The 24,155-nt window shown below is 39.1% G+C and overlaps 1 protein-coding gene across 1 annotated transcript; it reads right to left on the reverse strand.

Moving 5' to 3' along the window:
• Nucleotides 1-1,683: 1,683 nt before the first annotated feature.
• csrp2 (cysteine and glycine rich protein 2) lies at nt 1,684-23,125 on the reverse strand. Its single transcript, XM_003221158.3, has 6 exons — nt 22,970-23,125; nt 10,174-10,292; nt 7,409-7,577; nt 5,013-5,142; nt 3,979-4,072; nt 1,684-3,280 (listed from the first exon to the last, which is right to left on the reverse strand). Exons 2-6 carry the CDS (start codon nt 10,283-10,285, stop codon nt 3,204-3,206), a joined length of 582 nt encoding a protein of 193 aa, XP_003221206.1. The 5' UTR covers nt 10,286-10,292; nt 22,970-23,125; the 3' UTR covers nt 1,684-3,203.
• Nucleotides 23,126-24,155: the final 1,030 nt, after the last annotated feature.

Below are 24,155 nucleotides of genomic sequence, written 5' to 3' on the forward strand. Positions count from 1 at the left end.
AGGGGTAACTTCGTTGGCTCTACAGCAAATCCATAACAGAGGACCTTTATTACACAAAATATATCATCAAAGCTTTTGAATCTCCAAATGATGTTTTAAACCATACAGAAGAAGAAAATTGAATATAGTACTGTGTTGACTTCAGGCATTTGTCATGTTTGCGACAAATACTAATGTAACATAAGAAATACTAGTGGAATACATGATCATGTTGAAAAGGCTTTAAGTCTGCACATGATAATAGTACTGACATCTATGCATGTAATCCCCATTTTCAATTTGAATTCAGTTGTAAGAACAGCAAGGCATTCAAAGTTTTTTTAAAGCTCTAATAATATAATACTGTAGTTCTCAAAATTACTCTTAAAATTGTCATGTTTGAGCCTTCTGACAAAGTTGGAACTTCTTGGTTAATAACAATTTCACCTCAATTGAATTGAAGGGTTGCACTCTTGATTCGGTAATCCTTTTAAAAACTGTTCTACTTACAAAACTGATTTTCAAAGCAGAAATGAACTCATACTGGCAGTCAATCCATTTATTATCAGGACATTCTCATTTCCTACATCTTTGTTTCATCTGTATTGTAATGACATCATGCTTCATAGACTTGGAACAAAATTTAGTTCAATATTATCCACATGGTTTACATAAGCATACTAGTAAGGCTTCAAATATTAACAAGAGCAAAGCTTTGCTTGAAATAAAAATCATACTATCATTGCAAGGGTACAATTTGGGCACTATTTTGAGTTTTCTCCCCTAAAGATTTTCTTACCTTTTAAAGATTATTAAAATTGCGGAGGAGTAGAGGTGATAAGGATTGCAATACTGCATAGAGGACAAAATGCCTGTTCCAATTGTGTTAGGTTTAGTGTGTGTGAAAGGAAAAGATGTTTGTGATGTTAGATTAAGTTTGCCACCCACATATTTGTAAACCTGATTCATTTCTCTAGGTCCTTTACAGATATACCTTGCGCTATAACAAAAAATAGTTAAGGAAGTTAGCTGAGCTCCTGAAGGGGTTTGTGAAAATCATAGCATTCAATAGCACATCTATATTCATGACTGGGCAAGTTCACTTTGATGAGGGACTGGAGAAATTACGACTTGGACTGCAATATGGATTTCCTCATGCTAAAATATGAAGTTTTTCATGGCCATGTAAATTTGAGCATCAGTGTGGACTAGTGGCTTGAATACTGGACGAGGAGACCAGGGTTCAAACCCTCACTCAGACAAGGAAGCTACTGGGTGATTACACTACTGACAAGTCAACAGAAAGCAAGGGCAAACCCTCTGCACAAATTCTGCCAATAACACCCTGGGACAGGGTTGCCACTAATCAGAATACTTGAAGATACACAAGAAGTGGAAATTGGTCCCCAAAAATCAATCTTACCCTTTGTAAGCTGTGAAATATACAGATCATAAAGGGACTAAAAGCATCGCAGGAGGCTGATGTAGTAGTTAGAAGAGGAGGAGCCCAACTCACTGTTACAAGCATGCAATTAAATCTCCGTGCCAGGTTCTGTAAGCTATATTTTAGAGGAAGAAACTGACAAAATCACCTCTAAATATAGTATTCCTTGCCAAAGAAAACCACATCATTGGGTTGCCATAAGTCGACAAATGATTTGAAGGCACATGTGCAAACTTAAGGAAATCAAAATCAAAACGAGGTGATAACTCATGGCAAACTTTATTGTATATAAAATATCCTATTTAACATGGATTGTTTTCATAAGCAGACGACCTGCCAATTTGTGTCAATTTTCATTAATTAAGACTAGAGGAGGGTATCCTCTGGTCCTCCAGATATTTTGATCCACAACTCAAAATAATGATGAAGCCTATGGATGTTGAGGTCCAAAGCATTTGAGTGACCAAACCCACTGACTTGTACGAAGATGAGTTCCTCACACAATATTAAAAACCGTTCAACAGACCACCCAACTTATTGTTAAGTTAATAAGGATGGCAATGTTCCACATGAAAACTGGTCAAAGCAGAATGGAGAGAGTGTAATGCTGGAAGGCAGCAGGATATTACAATGTATTTGATGGCCATAAGGAAAACATCAGCAGAATGATTAACTAGATTAATAAGTGGAACAATGAAACAAGATGACTTTAAGATAGTTTGGTATCTATTTATTTCATATATAAACATTAATGTGCTAATAGGTCATTTTGTACATAATAGTCATTCTGGAAAAATACCCTTGTCAGAAATTTGAATTTCTAATACTATTCTGACATGTGACTGGATCCTATTCATAAGCAAAATAAAAAGAGTTATATTTTTATCTGAACATGGACCTTCAGTACCTTTGTTTTACTCTTTAATGTAATTTCTTTAAGAAATTAAGAAATCTGAATACTGGGCTTGCAACAGGTCCTGGTCTTTTCTTTTAATAATCCTTGGCAAAATCAGTTTACATAGACTTCTCTAATGTGCTCATGACATTTTCCCAGAGAATCATTCATACACATCAGCCATTTGGCTGTGTTCCTATGCAATGAAGCTGTATCATATTTCCCAACATATGGCTTGCCTCTAAGTCTTATCTAGACATAGCTTCTCACTGCTAGAAGTTAAATAGAGCTAAATGGGATTAGCATTTACATTCTTAATCATTTGTTAGGACCATTTCACATAATATTGTTTAGAAGTGTGTCTAAAGATATACCTGCTTAAGGCAAAGATCTTTTACTGTTTGCACACATGTGAAGGGTAGACACTTGCTTATTCCAAGCAATTGCTGTTCTTTTCTCCTGTGACTGAAGTTAAACCCCTGTAGAATCCCACCGCTTGATGAAGATGTACACCAGTTGCTAGAAACATTAGGGACACTTTCGCTGTAAACCCACAATGAAATACCTAATAATCCAATACCAGATTAACAAGCTTTCCCACCAGATAACAAATACTCTTTATGCCATACTTCAAAGTCTTGAGGGAAGCAACAGTGTTGCAGTTCTGCAGACAGTAGAAAATATTTTCTCTAGAAATTTCAACACATTAATTTTCCAATAACCCAGTTAACCGTGCATGTAAAAGTGTAGTGTATGGCTTGGAAATATGCAGGATTTTAAAACAAAGCAATAGCATAGGAAACTAGTATCAGTTTCATACTAATTAGAAGCATTTAACTTGTATTGACTAACTAAGAACCATCTTGGTGGAATGGGAATGAAGAATCATTGAGCATGAACAAGAGCTCCAGCTCCTTGCCCATATCCAAATCCTTTGGGGCCGAAGTTTTTTGCATAACAACCTGCAAGAATAAAGAGTTAACTATTAGTTCAATTCCATTGTATACATGTATGCTGAAGTATAAAGCAGCGAAGCAAGCAAACTAAAATCACTGTCAGAAATGTGAGATTTGATTTTCATCTAGGGTTAAAGCATTGCTTCATACCAGGAATGGGCAACTGTAGAAGGCGAGGGGATTTGGATAAGCATCCCAGAAGACCTTGGAGGGCCATCACAACTCAACAAAAAGGATATGTGACTTCAAATAACATCTGGTAGGTGTGTGGTGGGCATTTTCACACTATTTAAAAACCCATCTGGACCATTTAGGGCCCAAGAGAAGAGAGGTCTTCTTTTAATAAGAAGCAGTCACTTCCTGTTTCAAAAAAGACCAAGGGTGACCTCAAACTTTGGCAAAACGCTCATGTTTACAGAGAGCATTTGGAAACATTGGGGGACAAATAAAATGCAATAAATTTTTCTCAAGTAGTATAATATAATTGTCTCCCTGCCAGTAATGACTATGTTCTTATAAGATGAAAACTTGCTATCTTTTCTAAACAATGCTCTTAACTATCACTGTCATTAAATACATTTATATGCAACAATGAAATTAATAAATATAACTGAACCTCTTGGCATCCTCTGCAGGTCAAATCCATCAGAATCAAACACATAATTCTATACCAGAAACTGAAATATAATTTAATTTGGGCTTACCTTTGCAGTAAATTTCACCATCTTTCTCTGTCAGAGTTGTTGATTCAAGGCTTTTGCCACATTTGGCACATCGAAAACAGTTTTTGTGCCAAGGCTGAAAAGAAAGCATCTCGTTTCAGACGTCTTTACTGTACAATCCAAAATCATGCTATCATGGACAGATAGAGTATCTTGGGGTCAGACCTTTTTTGAATTTTCAGATGTTTTTTTAAAAGTATATACATGTATGTGTGTATATATATAATGAGATATCTTGGAGTTGGGATCCAAGTATAAACACAAAATGTATGTTTCATATATACTTTATATAATGCAACCTCCATATCTATGGGGGATACATTCTAAGACCCTCTGGGGATATCTAAAACTAGTTAAAAGTTTTCCCCCTGACATCAAGTCCAGTCATGTCTGACTCAAGTGTGGTGCTCTTCTCCATTTCTAAGCTGAAGAGCCGGCATTGTCCATAGATGCCTCCTAGGTCATGTGGCTGGCATGATTGCATGGAGCGCTGTTACCTTCCTGCCAAAGCAATATCTATTGATCTACTCACATTTGCATGTTTTCGAACTGCTAGGTTGGCAGAAGCTGAGACTAACAATGGGAGCTCACCCTGTCCTGCGGATTCAATCTCCGGCCTTCCGGTCAGCAAGTTCTGCAGCTTAGCGGTTTAACCTGCTGTGCCATCATGGCCCCTATCTAAATCTAGATGGTAGCAAACTATATTTTGATGCATTATTAAACCATCAAAGTATATGGACAATTTTGAATTTTGAAACATTTTTGATTTTCAGAAAAGGGCTACTCAACCAGTATTATAAATTGAAAACCAGTATTTACAAAGTTATTTTCATATTAGACTGCTTATTAATTTTAAAAAAATCTCAAATAGAAGTATTTATATCAGAAATTAGATTTAATTACTATTTTTACCTAATGAGCTGGTTGAGACCGCAAACAATCCTACTCCATCAATATTGCAATCTTGTTAGCTCAGTATTATGTGGCAAGACATTTGCAACAAAATAGACCCTTACCTTTCCAGCTCCTATTACTTTCTCAGCTGCATATACAGAATCACCACATCTGGAACACTTCTCTGCTCCACCAAATTTTTGGGCAAATTTTGAAGTATTTGGACTTGTTGTAGGCCGATGGGATGGTGTGCTAAAATAAACAGATGCCCTCATATGAATATCCTGTTCATCTTCATTCGCTTATTGCAAAAAATCCCACTCCAACCAGTATTTTCAATGCAACATCTAGTTGTATTTGGGGCTGCTTGTTAGTATTAAAAGTCAGACCTGAATCCAATTGTTAGTCCCAATTTGAGTGACCCATTAACCAATGGGAACACAGTAAGCCAACATATATCATGCTCTATTAATTTGATGGGTCTGTTCTAATTAAACTAGCAACTAGATTTGGGCTTCTATTTGTAGTCCTGTCATTCAACAGAGAAATCAGCTGCCTGATTTGGGCTTTGAAGAACAGGACTGTCACTTTGTATGTGGATTTAAAGAAATCCAGGTTTCATAACTCAGCTTTAGTGTAACAGCCAACTAAGCTGAGGCACAACTCGTTCAAATTCATCAGTTCTTCTTCCTGCTCCCAATAGACCTTAAGTCTTATATCCTGAATCTATTCAGCTTTAGCCAACAACTGCTTGAGCCTGTACAATGAAAACAACATCATTTGTTGCAACTGTGAGAGCGATGCCACCTCCGCCTATCAACTAAATGAAACTCAGAGCATTTAATAAGATGTAAGTAACAGATGGCATCAATAGGCAAGAGATGGCACAAGACCACTAGAACCTTTATGCTCAGCCAGAGTATTTTGCAGAGCTGAACATGACAGCTCTTAGTTGAGACCACTGGCTCAGATCCATACTAATCTACAGCCATGCCTCTCATTTGTTGCTCTGCTGAATATACATAATGCTATTTTTACGGTTTCATACTCCATTATCTGGCACTAGAGATCTCAGTATTTGGAAGCAGTCTTCAAATAACCCTTTAGTTTAAGCTAAAAGTTTAAATATGCCCTACTAAAAATATACTCGTTTAAACAAACGATTAAGTAGGATTTAAAAACTTCAGTGCAGCTTGAGTTCATGGTGCTAAAAGTCATGAATGCAGCCTCCTTTGTAGCTGATGTGGTCAAGACTGAGGCAACATTCTTGCAATCTTTGAAGATGAGCACCTGTACCAATCCAAGTTTGTCTTCTATGCCTACTATGTGAGGAAGGTGCCTCTTGTAGTCAAGGATTCTCACCAGCTGAGTAACTCTAAATTCCCCTGTGTCAAGGGGACTATGATGGGCCTCCTCAATACAGCACTTTTAGAATAAATATAATGCTTCAAAGTTAGTATTTTGGATGAAATCCTGTTCATTCACTGCAAGAGCAATTCAGCTATTTCCATAACTGCAGTGGTGGCAAGGGAAGGCAGCAAAATCCATACCTGGGCAGCCCATTTCTCGAGTGCCTTTGGGGCCACTGCTCTTACAGTGTTTATTCCTCCTCCTTTCACTAACTATGGTGATGTAATGCACCAATAAGGATCCTCTTTACAGCTGTGAAGGGGCGAGAAACTCGAGAGATACAAGACCTCAGCCTTGAAGCTGATCTCAACAAAAGTAACTGGTCAGCAAACACAACTTCGATCTGTTCACACAAGTTGCTGGACTTTGTAGTACTTATACTTAACTATATTGTTGTGATACTTATTTTCATCTGCAGTCCTTTGAGATATTAAGCAAACACCACCATCATTCTTTCCTGAACCAACATATGTTGGTTAGGGAGGAAGATGAAGTAACTAAAGCTGGGGAAATGAAGAACAGAAGTGCACACAAGCACACATTCAATATTGCCAAGCCACAGTCTGGTTTTGCATCCCAACTGATTAGTCTGTTGCCCGATCCAGCATTTAACTGGTATTTATGAAGTTCACGTCAACTTCATGATTAAGATGTAACCTCCTACTCAACATCTTTTTAAACACTAATTTCCCAAGTCAAGCAAGCTTCATCCAACAGGAAACTACACAAGCGGTGGCTTTGGCAATTTTCCTAAAGCTATAATCGTTACTACAGGCAGAACACAAGAGGGCTGACTTGCTCTTAATGATGTTTATTTTCTGAATGCCCTCAAATCAGCTGAGGCTGGCCCACAAATGCAGACTATCATTCTCTTCTGCTTACAAAAGCTAGCGCAACTGCCACTTGGTACCTAACATGGGTTATAAGAGTCTATGAAGATGGCAGTCCTCAAAAGCCAATGAGATAATTATTTCATTTGAGTTCAAGCTTCATAATATGTTTAGTATAAGCAAAGAGGCCAGGCAGCTGATATATCTGTCACCCAAAAGTATTTCTTCCCAGAGTTGGAGGGGTTCATATCCCAACTGAAAACCAATTCTGTCCTTACTTGTCATGCTTGATGCCCAGTCTTTCCCCTCTGTCCATGTTGAGAGTGCCTGCTCCCTGGCCATAGCCATATCCTTTGGGACCATACTTCTTTCCGTAGCACGACTTGCAGTACACCTCTTCATCGTGAATGGCTACTGTTGTGCTGTCTAAGTTCTTCCGGCAGACCACTGAAGAGAGAACATTTGCTTTTAAAAGTAGGTCTGTTATAGTTTACTATTCAGTCACAGAAAGAAAGATCACATGCCAGATGTTCTCACTTCTCTTTCCTTGCCTATGGCAGTTCCCAGTAAACTATACAGAACAATTATAAGATTAAAGAGGATTTGAGTTTTGTTTTTGTTTTTTTGTTCCGCTGAATTATATTCTGGTCTATGAAAGGACTTTTCTCTCCTTCCCCTTCCTGACTGACATTTACAGAACAGAAGCCTGATCCTGTTTAATTAGTGAGCCTGCAATGAATCCAAGTGCTGAGGTCAGCAATTTTCCCTCCTGCTTTTTTAAAATCACACAGAATAACCATCTCTATTAGTGCCAACATGTTCAGTTATGCAACAGTTCCCAAGCCCACTTTTACTTGACAAAAGTATCCATAAATAGATGTCACAGTGGATTAAAATGGTTGAGGACTCTTAATTCGAACATTAAGACAACTTTAATCTACACCTGGAAAACTCTTGGCAATCTCTTGTCTCACCTATATCTGCTTTTTCCATTTCCAATTGTTAGTTTTGTTGCCTGGGAAATGAGTCCAGTGTATCCCCATTAAAAAGAAAGATGGTTGTTTTCACAGGCAGCTTTCACAGCCAAGTCTCCATGGATTACTGTCAATGCAAATCTATTACACTACCTGTTTCAGGGAAAGATGCTTAAATTTGCAATAAAGGCATATATACACATTGGCATTAACAGCATTGTTTTGACTGTTTTTTGTTAAATTTAAGTATAACTCTTAATAGATGCAAATCCCTATTTGTTTCTATTAATTTTAAGCACAACTTTTTATCTACAGTATTTGTTTTTACTTTTTTATTGTGAAAGTATCAGCAAATAGCATAACTGTGAAGTGTGGCAGTCAGGATCAGTTAATATTACCTTGCATGGAGAGTTAGTATGGGAAACCTATTTTAAGTCCTGGATTGAGGCTCCAGGAGACCAGGGTTGAAATCCCTGACAAGTCATGGAAACCCACTGGGCAACCTTGGACACAAAGCACACTCTCTGAGCTGAGGAGTAAGATGATAGCAAACCTCCTTGGAATAAATATTGGCAAGAAAACCAAAATATAGAGTTACTGCAAGTCAAAGCATATAATAAGCACTAGTGAAGCACACCTCCTCCTGCTTTTATTTGCAAAAATGTGGAAACATGGGGCCATTGTTACATCTAGTGTGACCACCACCATTGCTTGTCAAAAGTAAATCTGCTGTATGGAACAAGACCTAACTTTTCATTCTTTGATAAAAAGCAATCCAGTAATACATTCCAGGCTTCTTCAAAACATCATTTGGTTTCTAAAAAGAAAGATTTTAGACCTCAGATCTTCTAGAAGCCATGAGGACTAGATACTGCACCTTAATGCCACATTTTCAGAGGGCAGTTGTATTTACATATCCCAGCCTACCAGTTTTTCTTTAGTATTCAATTTCTCTTTAGAAATCTATTCCTTCATAATTCACAGAAGTGAACCTCAGCAGGAAACAAACTTGAAAAGATATAACAAGTTGGAGATTGCTCTTCCCAGGCTAATCATGTTCAGCTCACAGACATACTTGCTGGCAGATTAGACAGTTGTTAACAACTTCCCTACCTTTCCTAATTTGCAGCTACCCAGAGATTCAGGCTGAATACATCCCCAACACTTCTTTACATATGTGCTACCATCTGCATTTTTATCTCATGATAGTGCTGTTTTTTTAATTGCAGTTGCATTACCACGCAATTATTTTCATATGTTCCTTTGTTTAGCATCTTCTAATGAACAAGCTTTTTAGTACAAAAATTCAACGCTTCAATAAGCTGTTTAGGCTAAAGCGTAATCACATGGGCTCTGCTCATTTAAGACAATCCACAGGCTTCTATGCCAAAGCCTAACAACGTTTTGGCTCCTATACTCTGAAACAGAAAACCAACCAAATCATTTAATTGACTTATTTGGGAAGAGATCCAACTAGTGAATACTTTTTCACAAATTAAACAGCTTTTAGTACTAAAAACTGCCGTTCCGACAGGCTGTTCTTCATATTTTTAAATGCTCAATTTTTAAACATCAGCTAGTCAATGGGAATATAGGTTTTTGGTCAGAAGTGACCACATGGACAAATGCTGATTGTTTCATATTATCATTATTGGGATAGAGCTAGTTCAGACTGATAGAGAGTTTCAAAAAATTTGAAAGCTTGCACACTACTGTAGAGTTGTATCTAAAGGTATTTGCCTCCCTGTAGATTTTGGGGTTTAACTGTTACTAAGATGAACTGTAGGAAGTACAAAAGGCTTCTTGCTGTCGAAAACACATTCCTCACAAAGTCAAATGTACTCACCAATAGAAGGTATTGTTTAGAATATCTCATAAGTAAATCAAATTATGTGGAACTTGGGTTCATATAAGGTGATGGGAACCACCTGGTATTCTGAACTCTGTGAATATTCATAACTTTGGGCATAAAATGGAATCCTGTAGAGCTAAAGCATCAGATTGTATTCTTATCACTTTTGACTAGCATTGCTAGGTTGGTGACTGATAAGAGCTTCATAAGTACTTACTACAAAGAAAGCAGCATCTGTGAAAGCTTCTTCCATCACACTGAACCTCTTCTGCATGGTATACTGTTCTGCCACAGGCTCCACACTTGTTTCCGCCTCCCCAATTTGGCATTATGAGTCTGTAGAAGAGTATGTCAGCAGTTAGTATCAGGGAAATGAACTCTTACATACCAGTCTGAAGAAAACATGGGGCAGAAAACAAATTACAGAAGCATTTAGCTAAATTGTCCAGCCTGGTGGTGGTTTTCCTTCTCCTCCAGCATAACCTAGAGCAGTGGTTCTCAGCTTGGGGTCCCCAGATGTTTTTGGCATTCAACTCCCAGAAATCCTAACAGCTGATAAACTGGCTGGGATTTCTGGGAGTTGTAGGCCAAAAACACCTGGGGATCCCAGGTTGAGAACCACTGGCCTAGAGAGTACTAGCAGGATGAAGCACTCCTTAACACATTTCATAGAACATTGCAGGTTTTAAGTTATGTTTAAGAGATATTCCAAGGAGAAAAGCAAGCTAACCCACCCAAGAATGGTTGTATCAAACTGATAGAAACAGGCTTGGGGAATTCATTGGAATATTGCACTAATATGTAATGATACTGTTTAGAATTCCATCACAATTCGAGAGCACTCGGTGAATAACTCCCATCTTTGCCCTTTCTGTTGGTTAGAACAATAAGTCTTTGCTCCCATCACTATTTTCCATTAAGTATAAGAAGTAAACACGTATAGTCCATTTTCCTCTGAAAAAGAAAGCCAAGTACAATACCATGTTGCTTATTGTTTCCAATGTCTTGGACAGGCAGTTTGAAAGAACAAAGTAACACATTTCAATACTATTCAGCATCTGTTACTTTTAGGCAATGGGATAGTAAGTGAATAAGATTATTGCATTAAAACTATAGAAAAACATTATTTTTTTACTAGCATACAAAATCTAAAGCATTGTTTTCTGTGAGTACCATGATCTGCATTATTGATAGTATGCATACTACAGACATATAATACTATGTATATTACATTTAATATACATGTAATATTATGAATGAGTAAATCTAGATGTTTTGTCCTCACAATCACTGCTAACACAATTTTAACTCCTTCTCCATCCCAACCATACTTAACAAGGCATCAGCTGCATAGCAAAAATGCCTTCGTGACTGAAACGTCGGTGCATAATATTCCTTTCAGGTGGGGGGGGTGGGGGGTCAGACATCAGACTAATAATTGTTACCTAACTAACCTACACACCTGACTAGCTGACACAGGATTCCAGTTTTTGCTAGGAAATAATGAGTAACAAACCAAAAATATCAGAGGAAGAAGACTTAATTTTCAACTACCAATTTTAGGCTTTCAGATAATAGTGCAGTGCAATAATAGATTTGGAATATGTGCAATGACTACAGAATGGCCTTAGACTACGATTTCTGTATTTTAATACTGAGTGTAATGTTTTTAAGTGCTTAATATGTATTAATTTTAATTCAATTTATTTTAAGCTTATGTTTTGCATGTGTTTAAGGCATTGAATAACTGCCATATGAAAGCCGCCTTGAGTCCCCTTTGGGGTAAAGAAAGGCGGGGTATAAATAGGGCAAATAAATAAATAAATTCCATCAGTTAAATTCTAAGATGCTACAGAATTCCTTTCCATATTGATATTCAAGACTGACATGTTTATGTCATTCAAAAGTAAAAACAGTATTCCAAGCTCTGATTGGAACTCTTCAAATATTTCTCCAAACAGAGGTAAGGATATATTCTGGGACTATGATTCTGGAAAATTTGAGGACAGAGTACTTGATTTAGAAAGGAGCCAGGAATGTTATCCAAGTTGTTGCTGAACAAGTATGCAGATGAGTTTTCTAAAAGTATACTGCAGAAACACTAAGCAAGTTTGCTTGTCAGCTTAAGTATCTACATTGAAGTAAGACAACTTATTTAAATACTTGAATAAGCACAATATGTGCTTATTCAAACATAGTGTATGACAATACCTTTACCAATACTTTGCTTTGTAGATATTCACTGATTAATTAAAATTCATGTTATTAAAGTGAACATGCAAAGCAGCTTACAATATTCTCACATATATTAACTGTGAGAACAAAAAACATCAATGGAAAAACTCCATAAAAGAAAATTTAAAAATTCGCTGAAGACTATTTTAAGTGTTTACTTAAACAGTAGGCCAATATGTCAAACCTATTGGGTACAAAATTTTCCTAATCTCACTGTCACCAACAAGAACAGCCTTTTCCTAATCCTTGTTAGCTACATAATATAATCTTATTTGCATGTTTCATATACTGTAGCTGCAATTACTGGAACTAAAGTTATTTCCATCTCACTGAGATTGATCATATGATTTGCTATAATCCATTTTTCTATTAGAAATTTTTGTTTACTTCACCACTGGTGTTAATACCCAACATGACTGCTGACATCTTGTTAATTTTTAGATGTGTCCATTACTGCCTGCAGTTCACTTTTTGCCATGCACTAAGTTTTTTCTGAAGAAGGAAGCATGCCTGTTCTTATTTCAATTATTCTGCAATGTGTAGCCATGGACACTTTTGTTGTCATTTTTTCTGCTTCAAATGTTAGACAAATACTAAACAGAAGGATTCAATTTTGTAAACTGCACTAATTTTCAAATTCTTCATCTCAAGGCATCAGGAACATAGAGAGCGGCCTTATGCCAAGTCAGACCATTTGTCTGACTAAACCAGTATTGTCAACTTTGATTCTCCGGGGTTTCAGTTGAGATTTTTCCCCTACTTTGACCTAGCTATCCATGATAACCAACGAAGTATCCAATTGCTCATAATGTGCGAACTAAAGATAAATAGAGTTGAGTGTTGTGGAACCTCAGTAAGAAAACACCTGAAATTCCCTTTTCATTTTCCGACCTCCCAGTCTTCAATTAGACTCCAGGCCTGTTCGTGACCCCCAAGCCCAGACTCATCTTTTTTCTACCTCTTTCTCCTCCCTACACACATGGCCACATAGTGGTCCAAAGAAAGGTGGGAGACAGGCAGATTGTTGCCATCTCTGTTCAGCACCACAGTGATATCATTCTCCAGGACTCTGAGGATGCCCACATCATTGTGTGCTGTCAGTTATCAAAACGCAACTAGCTATGATCCTCATTTGCCTACCACTGATCACTAGATCAAGCAAGCCAAGGCCACTGGATGTGTAACAAGTGTTACTGGGATATGCCTGTTTTCATGTGTTTCCACATCTACAAATGTGTACTTTGGGCAAAGTTTGGAGGGAGAGGACAGGACGTCAACTGAGTATCATCACTGGCAATGTCCAAACAACAATCCTTACTTGGCTGCCCCAAGCCAGCCACCATGTGGCTATGCTGCAAGTGAAGATCATTGCCAGGTACAGCCTATGCACAATATTGCAAGCATCCACCAGGATATCCCAAGGGTTCTCTCCTGAGTCCTAACAACTACCAGAACATCGCTCGCTGCTCTCCATTGACTACATTCTACTCCAAGGTCATGTTGAGGAGCATAAAAAGCATGAGTCAGAAGAGACTTTGTCCCTGCTGTGAAAAAAAAGTTATTGAACATTTTACTGTTTTCAATTATGTTGACTAAATTATGTATGTGCTCACCCCCTTGGAAAAATGAATAATTGAAACATGCATATCCCTATAGGAACCATTCCTGGCCTTGCTTAGATTTTGACTTTAAAAGAGACGGGATAATGTTCAGGATAATATAGTGGAACAAGTTACTGTATGTGGTTTTTTTTACAACTTTCTAAGGATGAAATAGCACAGCATTCCTCTCATTTGAATTCAGAAGCCATAACACATATGTCTAACTCTTTTACACCAGAGTTTTTCCTGCTTCGGCTTTAATGTTCTGTTGGAAACTCTATCATTTGCAAGACAAATCCACAACCAATCAAGCCAACATGAGACATGGCAATTTAGAGACCATGCCTCTGAGGCAATTATTTGTATGAATTCTGTTGGTTTCAAAATAATCAACTGTGCAACAGAAAATTGGAGTTACTACCCCCAGAAACAAGGCTTCCAATACAGGAAGAGGAAGGTGCAAATGATTTAGGGTACAATGTGAATCTGGCCAATTTCCTAATAATCTGGGATCAGCATAATGCCTCCCTCTCCACAGCCAATTCTTTCAAGGGTATGTTGAAAGAATTTAAAATAAAGCACCGGCTGTTCTGCTGGCTTTAGACAGCTGGGACATGGAAGGGGGAGTTAGTTTTAGTTGTTATGGAGAATGGCCCAGTAAGCCTTTCAAAGAAGGGTAGCTAAAGAGCAAAATGACCATTGTTCAAAGGCAGCTATTCTTGGAATGTGGAAAAATGAGATTAAAAATTAATCCAAAAAAGGATATTTGTGTAGTCTCTACACAGCAGTTATAAAGTCCACTGCGTGATAAATGCCTGACCTAGAAGCTAAATTTTGGGTAACAACATACATTTTAGCTACTCTGCACATGCTTTTACAATTCCCAGAAGCTTCGTACTGCTTTTGAATGTTTTAGTATTATCCAGTGTTCACTTATCAGGGGTTGGACCCAATAGCCCCTAAGACCCTTTCCAACTCTATAATTCAAGATCAGCCTGAAGAGCTACTTAATATAGTATGTGTTTTGTTCTGTTGCTATTAGCATCATTGGCATCTACAAAGTCAGGATTCATTACATTTATTCAAGAGTTGCACTACTACACAGCAACTGACAGTGATGCAAGGCAAACAGAATCCAAAAAGGATCTGCATCTCATTCTGTTTCCAAACTATGTTCATTACAAGATGTTATGATTTTAGAACATCTCCCAAAGAAGAGGAACATCACTTTAACACAATTTTTGTTGCTATTCCTTACTTGGTCTTGACAACATCCTAAGTCATTGAAGAAGCTATTTTTTTTCTTCCCACTTCAAAAAACCAGATACCTTTTGGAGTACAACCCATGTATCCATGGGATCAGTACCACAGCTGACAAAATATGTCATGTCTAGGCATTTCCTAGGTTGGTGTACCTTTTGGTCCTCTCAATGTTTCAGACACCAATTCCTAGAAGCATTAGCCAGCTTGCCCATTGATCAGGAATTCTGGGAGCTGAAGTCCAAAACACCTGGAGGACCAAAGGTTGGACATTACTGTCCTAGGTCATCCAGCTACCTAGCAAATGCCAAGATATGACATATTTTGTCAGATGTAGCTAAATTAAACCACAGGTACTGGTCCCATGAATATAGGGCTTGTACTATAAAAAGTGTGACTCTATGAATGTGTTGACAACAGAGTCACACTGGAGGACATTAGTAATGCCTATAGAGGTATAAAGCTGCCATGCCAGCTACTGAGCCAGCAAATGAGCTTTATTTCCTGGTAGGAGTACGTTTTGCATTGTCCCCAGGCGCTGTTACACTAAAGGATGTTGAAAAGTGAAAGTCTGCCAGTGGAAATTACCAACAGGCTTCCAGCCTCTGGGGACAGTTTTTTTTTTATTTAAAACAGTGTTGCAAGCTACTGGAATGGCATGAAAATAGGATTGTCAGAATCAGAACTGGAGAAACCTGCTGTATCTTCAGTTATGTTGAAAGGGGCATTTCAACAGGCATTGCTTGTTATCTGGTTACATGACAAGTGGCATATACTGAAATGTCATGTTTTACACAACCGTTAAAAGTACTAGGAACCCACTCCAAATCTCTCTCTAGCAACTAGATCCCACCATAATATTTCTCAAAGTGACCATTTCTGGTCAACCAAAATGGTGGCTGAGGCACTATTGGATAGGGACAGAAGGTACAAGAACTGGTCTCTCAGCTTTGGCAAAGGGCCCACTCCCAATCTAAAGTACAATGTTATGCATGTAAACACACATCCCATGCAGTACATTTGAACAAGACTTCACATCTTTCTGGCCTGAAATCAACATTTTCTTCCTGACTTATCTCATTATCCCATTGATCAAGACACTCAGGTGGAGGTACCACTGAACAAGGGCTTCTATGCATCACTTTTGGAATCAATGCTCCTAGCAAATTAAATAATGGCTATCATTTATTATGTTAGTTTATAGTGACAATTTTTATAAAAAACTAGGGAGTACATGGGAAGAAATACTAATTTCTCTTTCTAGACTCTTTAATATTGGGTAGTTAGGAAACATTAACTGTAACACCAATATCTCATTGGTAGATTTATGTTGGAATTTCATGCTTCTGATTCTAACTATGCTCGTTTGCCACAGGAAACGTTTCAACTTTTAGTTGAAGATGCAGTCAGTACTTCACTGGCGATCCCTTTCCTGTAGAGATAGGCCTATATTAATATGTAAGGGAAGCTCAGGAGTGACTAAACCTTTATCAGACTAAACCTTGATCATCGTATTCATTATAACTGAGTTCTAAGCATAAGTCCACTTAATCCTTATTGGCACAACAGTGCCTAGCTATGTATGTTGAATGGTAGTCAATTGTAGTTTACTCATGGAGTGATCTGCATGGAGTGATCCAGATGTTGCCAGCAAGAGACCTTTCAGCAGCACATTACAAGCCTACATTTAACAAATAAGCAGCTAAATTCCAAGTTAGAAAAATGGCTTTCTTCTCAGAAAAAATGATTAGGCAAAAGCTTGGTGGAAAACCTGTCTCTTGTTATGCAAGATGACGGAGCTTGCTTTTAACAGAAAAAGTCATCTCCAAGTTTTGGGACTGGTCTTCAGCTACTCAGCAATTAACTGCAAAAAGGTATGCTCAACAATTGGATGGTAAAAGCCAAACTTCTAATGGCATGATCGCTTACCCATTCAGAAAGAAAGATGCAAAGCACCCCAGAATCTCTCAGCCAACATGGCTATGATGACAAAGAGAAACACTATGACCAGAGACCAGGGTTCAAAACTCCACTTAGACATGGAAACCCACTGGGCGAGCTTGGCTAAATCATTCTTTCAACCTTAGAGAGTGGCAAAGACAGCCTTTTCAACAAATCCGGCCAAGAAAACCCTGTAAGTCAGCAATAACCTGAAGACACATAGTGGCAAATCTATTTCCTGACTTTTCAATATGTATTCTGCCATGGCTGTTGCGAGATCCTCATAACTCAACCCCCTAGGTATGCTAACCTAGCAATTTTCTGATGGTTGGGCTTTTAAGGACTAGTAGATAAGGTGGTCATGATCAGTAAGCAGCAGCATGGTCAATTTTCATGAATTCTCTCAAAACAGACATGTAAGATATGGATGGATTTCCTCTTGTCTAGGACAGTGGTTCTCAACCTATGGGTCCCCAGGTGTTCTGGCCTACAACTCCCAAAAATCCCAGCCAGTTTACCAGCTGTTAGGATTTCTGGGAGTTGAAGGCCAAAACATCTGTGGACCCACAGGTTGAGAACCACTGGTCTAGGAGCACAAAAGAACTTGGAAACATTATTTTTTATGGATTATAGCAGTCAGAATTCCTTGGGTGGTATAACCAGCTGCCATGCTGTCCAAAAATAGTGGGACTTCCTGTTCTAAAATTTAACTTTTCCAAATTCTTTACATTATCTTTACCAGACTTTTCCAAATTCTTTACCTTTTCCAGTTCTCATGGGAATTTCCTTTGCTAGAGGTCAGCAACAAGATTGCAAATACCTTGTTTATTTACATTTTAACAGTACATGTTGATATGTTTCACCTATGTCTTTCTAAATGCTTTTAATCCCATAATTATGCTACCAAGTCTAATTTTTCCTTTATAAACAGTTCATGCTGCCAAGAGACATAATTCCAGCACAACCTGTTTGAGTGTAACAGTGATCTTGGTAATCAAAATTAACTGGTGATTCAGCTGATGAGCAAAACTTTCCTCCATATTTATGGAAATTATGTGCAAATGTAATTACCAAGTATAATCCAATTGATTGCTAAAGAAGCCTGATGTCATCTGAATGAGATATTTTAAAACTTTCCTTCTCATTCCCCCATCTCACAATGCTATGGTCCCACTAAAAACCCTTCCTTCTAATCCCAGAAAAAGAGCTTCCACTGGTAACTTGGGGGAAGGAGGGGAAATGATTTTAAAAGCCCGTCTTGCAGTCCTGTTTCGGACCAAGTTCAACATTAGATGTCCATGACAAGTAGACATGTCAACTGACAATTTTAAATAAAGCTGCATAAACTTTCGTTGTTTCCAGTAGTAAAAAGTAATTGTAAAGTGTTTTGTGAGCTACAGAAATGAAAGGTATTTTCTCCCTGTGTTTTTCAGAACAGACGGTCTAGAACATATGTTCTATAATTGTTCCATCCATTATTGTGAAAAGGAGCAGCCAAATTTAACTGCTTACTGGTTTTAGATCCCAGTTATTGTTATAAGCAATGTGTTATCTCCTGAATTTGATGGAGTTTGTTGCATTACTGATATGTTTATTTTTTTGGGTTGCAACAGTATTTCCCCCCATCTTTGAACTGCATACTGCCTTTAGTGTGTTTGTCTTTGGAAGGCAAGGAAAGCAGGGTAGCAATAGAATGAATAATACGTTAACTTGAATGTTTAATTCAAGTTACTGAAACACTCCAGGAAAACATGAACACTAACCCATAAGCTGCCGCAGAAGATCTCATCCAGACAAGGTAATATTCTGTAGCAACCAAGTTGTAGAACAAGCTCAGTGAATCAGAAAGGATAGTTGTATAATTCTTTGGCTCCGCCTTTGAGAAGCAACAGCCTTTAATTTTCCATCTGTCTTTGGCAATTCTTCATGACAGAACCTGTACTAGGCATAGAGTAAGAACTCATTCTAAAAACAGGGAGGGGATTTTCAGTAGGAGTAATTTAAGGAATCCCTACATTATTTCTATTCTTGTTTGTTACAATATTTCATACTCTATGTCCTTTAGTGAAGAACATGTTACAAAAATTCAGAAATCCAAACAAATAATTTGAAAAGTATGGAAGGAAAAAGCTATGATGTTTGCAAAGCCTTGCAGCAAGCGAAACTCAGATATTTTCTCACAAAAGGGCAGGTTCAAATATATACAATGCATCAGCCAGGATATACTACTATCATGTTATATGGCCAAGGCATATTTATGTCTTCAGATTTGTATGCTTAATTAACACAGGGATTAAAATCTTACAGGGCCACTCATATTGCAGCAATTCCATTCTATTTACTCTCTCATTAGGTACCAACTCCTATTTGTGAAACAGAAAGTTGTCATGATTACACCTTATACCTGGAAGAAACAAAGTGTAAGCTCAAGACAGTTAAGCACTTAACAAGCAGGATTTGGACTTGCAGTGAAGGCATGTGACTAAGCCCCATTACCTACATCATTTAGCTTTGCTGTTAAAGGGTTTACACTAGGTAGATGTACTCCTCCTAATTAATCCATGTCTATTTAGAGCGACATGTTACAGTACAGGGAGATGGGAAACTTTCCAGGTATCAGTGAGCAGTTATATAGAAACAATACAGAGTACTCAGAACACTTGAAATAACATTTTTATAGGAATTAGTACTCAAGACCCAAACTAAGAAATCCCAAGTTGCTTCATACAACTGAGTACAATGACTCTCAGCAATAGAGCAACTCTGTATCTACACCAAGCAGGCATCTGTAGTGTCATATAGCTGAACCAGAAGTGCACCAACACAATTCAATTATAACAGCCTGATACCAGTTTAAATACCATGACTGCATCCTAAGAAATCCCGAGACTTGCAGTTTGGCAGGTACAAGGAATGCTAAACATGGTAGGCTATATTTCAAAGGAAGGAATTTACAAAATAGCGTTTGAACATTCCTTAAGTAAACCCTATAAAGTTTATGGAGCTAACATAAATTGGGAGTCAACTTGAAGACACACACAGGGCACACAAGAGCCAGAATCGTGTAGTGGTTTGAGTACTAGACTAAGGCACTGAGGGAAAAGGGTTCCAATTCTACTCACTCACGAAAACTCAATGAAACTTTGAGCAAATCACACTCCAGCCTAAAAGGAATGCAATGGCAATCTCGGGGGGGGGGGGGGGGATTATATCTAAATCAACCTAAAGGTACAGAATAAAGGCACTTTGAAGGCTCTCATAAATGCCTATGTACTACAGCATCTTTTGCAGAGGTCAAAATACCACATTAAACTAAAAATCCTAGTATTCCACAGGATGCAGCCAAGGTGATGAAGTAGTACTATCAAAGGACAGTGGGGATTTATCCCAAAACCCAGACAAGAAATTGTGCTGCCTGGGAGATTCCAGGAGCTGTGGACCAAAAAAGGAAATCTCCCAACCTCTGCTAGAGATAGGTAAAGGTAAAGGTGTCCCCCTGACATTAAGTCTAGCCGTGTCTGACTCTGGGGGTTGGAGCTCATCTCCATTTCTAAGCCGATGAGTCAGCGTTGTCTGTAGACACTTCCAAAGTCATGTCGCCGGCACGACTGCATGGAGTGCCGTTACCTTCCTGCCGGAGTGGAAGGTAATGGCAGGAAGGTAACAGCCGTGATCTACATGTTTGCACTTGCATGTTTTTGAACTGCCAGGTTGGCAGAAGCTGGAGCTAACAGCAGGAGCTCATCCCCACTCCCCAGATTCGAACCGCCAACCTTTTGGTCAGCAAGTTCAGCAGCTCAAAGGTTTAATCCGCTGTGCCACTAGGGACTAGAAATAATGCCCTCTATATGAGAGAAGTTTGCCAAGCTTTCATTTCATTACTGATTGCCACTGCCAGGCCTGGCCAAAGAGTGAAGATCCCAAGAATACAGGAGCAGTGTTGTTCTCAACATCCAACTCTTGCTTGGAGAAAAGAGTGGAAGGACCCTTTTTATTATCACATCTTGCCTGTGGACTTTCTCCAGAAGTCTATATACTCATGTATATGTCTACAAACTTTAGTAAAAAAAAAAATCAACCCCAAAATGCATGGATCCACAGCTCAGCAGAGTACTGTATGTTAAGGACTGACCACTTTCTCTGAATGGCAAAAGGCAAGAGCTTCATCAATCCCAGGAGGACCCAACAGAAGCACCGATTCTCTCCACAGTTATGCTGCTTCTGGCCTTTTTTGAATGCCTGAACGGGGAAGGGCAATGGCCAGGGGTGGTTGGCCCCTTGAGATGGCACTGGTGCTTTTTCCTCTCTGCAGAATGACTTTCATTCACATCAAAGTCCATAACTTATCCATGAGGTCAACTTTCATATGGTACTTACTTACCTGACTTGGCCACTCTGCATCACTGGTGCAGGCCGTGAGCAACAAAACCCACAAGTCAGCATGCTAAAGCCTGGGAAAGCTAAAGAAAACTGTTCAGGGAATAAGTTCTACCTAAGTATTGTCTTAGAAATGGTATCCAAGTTTTCTGAAAATGAACTCCTAAGGGCGGAGTAGAATTAAGACCAGTGATTTAAAAATAAGGCTAGATGAAAGAAAAACTTTTAATTTAGCAATTGGGCACCCTGATTGTCTGAATGGCTGTGCAGATTCAAGGACTGGCTGCTTACTGCATGGGGAATCCTTTGTTATGAGGTGTTAGTAAAGGTAAAGGTTTCCCCTGACATTAAGTCCAGTCGTGTCTGACTCTGGGGGTTGGTGCTCATCTCCATTTCTAAGCCGAAGAGCCAGCATTGTCCATAGACACCTCCAAGGTCATGTGGCAGGCATGACTGCATGGAACGTCGTTACCTTCCCGCCGGAGCAGTACCTATTGATCTACTCACATTTGCATGTTTTCGAACTGCTAGGTTGGCAGAAGCTGGAGCTAACAGCGGACACTCACTCTGCTCCCTGGATTTGAACCTGCAACCTTTCGATCTGCAAGTTCAGCAGTTCAGCGCTTTAAAACACTGTGCCACCGGGGGTGTTAGCTGGCCCTAATTGTTTTCTGTCTGGAATTCTCCTGTCTTCTGAGTGTTGTTCTTTCCTGTCCTGACTTTAGAGTTTTTAAAAGTAGCCAGATTTTGTTCATTTTCATGGTTTCCTCCTTTCTTACCTCGCCTTGCTCACCATACTTGAAATTGTTCACACACTTGTGGATTTCAATGGTCTCTCTGCGTAGACTTGCATGGTGATTCTTTCTCACTCTGAACTTTCCACAGATACATAAACCCCTCTTCCCTGCTTTCCAACAGACCTCACAACCTCTGAGGATGCCTGCCATGGAGGCAGGCGAAACGTTAGGAGAGAATGCTTCTGGAACATGGCCATACATCCTGGAGAACTCACAGCAACGCAGTCCCATAAATTTCCATGAAGTGTTATGTAATCCGACTCCAAATTAAATGTGCAAAAAAAAAAAAAAAGCATACTCCTATCTGAAGGCTGCTTTTACAGAAAACTCACAGCAACTCTTCCACAGAGCCCTATATCCCAGAATATGAAGGCAGAATATGCCACAATATCTGCTTCGTACTGGGTTATCTGAGTCCACACTCTGAGAAAGTTGTGTACAGAATGGCTCCAGAATAGGCATAGGCAAATTGGGGCCCGCCAGGTGTTTTGGACTTCAACTCCCGCCATTCCTGACAGCCTCAGGCCCCTTCCTTTTTCCCCTCAGCCGCTTAAGCGGCTGAGGGGAAAAAGGAAGGGGCCTGAGGCTGTCAGGAATGGCGGGAGTTGAAGTCCAAAACACCTGGCGAGCTCCAATTTGCCCACGCCTTGTGCAAAAGTCCCAACGCGGTGAGAAACAACTCTACAAGGCTAGAAATTGTCTCAAACTTTCCCTAAGAAGGTTGCAAACCCCAGTTGGTGGCGACATTAGCGCAAATTCGGAAGAGGAAAAGCAAAAGAAACGAGGAGGTCGCTATTCTTACCTCGCTTTGCGCACCAAGCCGCACCAGAGAAACCTCTCCAAACTCACCGCAATTGTGCTCTCTGGAGGCTCCGTCCGGGAGAGGATTTATATAGCGAGGAAGGCCAGGGGCCGGGCTGGAAGAGACTCTCCCTCCTCCTCTCTTTACAGAGATCCCGCCCAGACTGAAGCTCACAGAGAGCAAGGCTCTGCTTTCCGCCCAGCGATGGCAAAAGGCGCACCGCGGTGGATGTGCTGGGCTCCATGACAGAGCTAAGGATGAGCCTTTCAGGGCTTTTCTCTTTGCTCTGTGGCAGGAAGGCTCCTCTCCATCTCCACTGTGCAGTGAATGCAGTCTGATACAGTAGAGTCTCACTTATCCAAGCTAAACGGGCCAGCAGAAGCTTGGATACGCGAATATATTGGATAATAAGGAGGGATTAAGGAAAAGCCTATTAAACATCAAATTAGGTTATGATTTTACAAATTAAGCACGAAAACTTCATGTTATACAACAAATTTGACAGAAAAAGTAGTTCAATGCGCAGTAATGTTATGTTGTAATTACTGTATTTACGAATTTAGCACCAAAATATTACGATATATTGAAAAAATTGACTACAAACATGGCTTGGATTATCCAGAGGCTTGGATAAGCGAGGCTTGGATTAGTGAGACTCTACTGTACTACTAGAACTGGCATGGCTTAGTGCTATGCAGATTCCTGGGAGTTGGGAGTTTTATAGGGCCTTCAGCATAATAATAATAATAATAATAATAATAATAATAATAATAATAATAATAATAATGATCTGCCAACTGCAAAAGGCCACGCATCATCCGAAAATACATCACATAGTCCTAGACACTTGGGAAGTGTTCGACTTGTGATTTTGTGATACGAAATCCAGCATATCTATCTTGTTTGCTGTGTCATAATAATAATAATAATAATAATAATAATAATAATAGTTCCTTGACAAAATTGAAGGAAAAGCTGATAAGGAGAAGACCTGGCTCTGGCTCACAAATGGGACCCTGAAGAAGGAGACAGAAGGCCTGATCCTTGCAGCCCAGGAGCAAGCCATCAGAACAAATGCAATCAAGGCCAAGATCGAAAAATCAGCTGATGACCCAAAATGCAGACTGTGCAAGGAAACCGACGAAACCATTGATCATCTCCTCAGCTGCTGTAAGAAAATTGCACA

Source organism: Anolis carolinensis, chromosome 5, assembly GCF_035594765.1.
Source record: "Anolis carolinensis isolate JA03-04 chromosome 5, rAnoCar3.1.pri, whole genome shotgun sequence".
Taxonomy (NCBI): Eukaryota; Metazoa; Chordata; class Lepidosauria; order Squamata; family Dactyloidae; genus Anolis; species Anolis carolinensis.

Excerpts from the sequence above, each read along its gene's own strand:
- csrp2 (XM_003221158.3), bottom strand. The coding sequence starts at position 10,285 with ATGCCAAATTGGGGAGGCGGAAACAAGTGTGGAGCCTGTGGCAGAACA. Across the intron at positions 5,143-7,408 it reads CTGGGCATCAAGCATGACAA|CACACCATCCCATCGGCCTA; the intron begins GTAAGGACAGAA and ends TGTTTATTTTAG. Across the intron at positions 3,281-3,978 it reads TGGTGAAATTTACTGCAAAG|GTTGTTATGCAAAAAACTTC; the intron begins GTAAGCCCAAAT and ends TTATTCTTGCAG.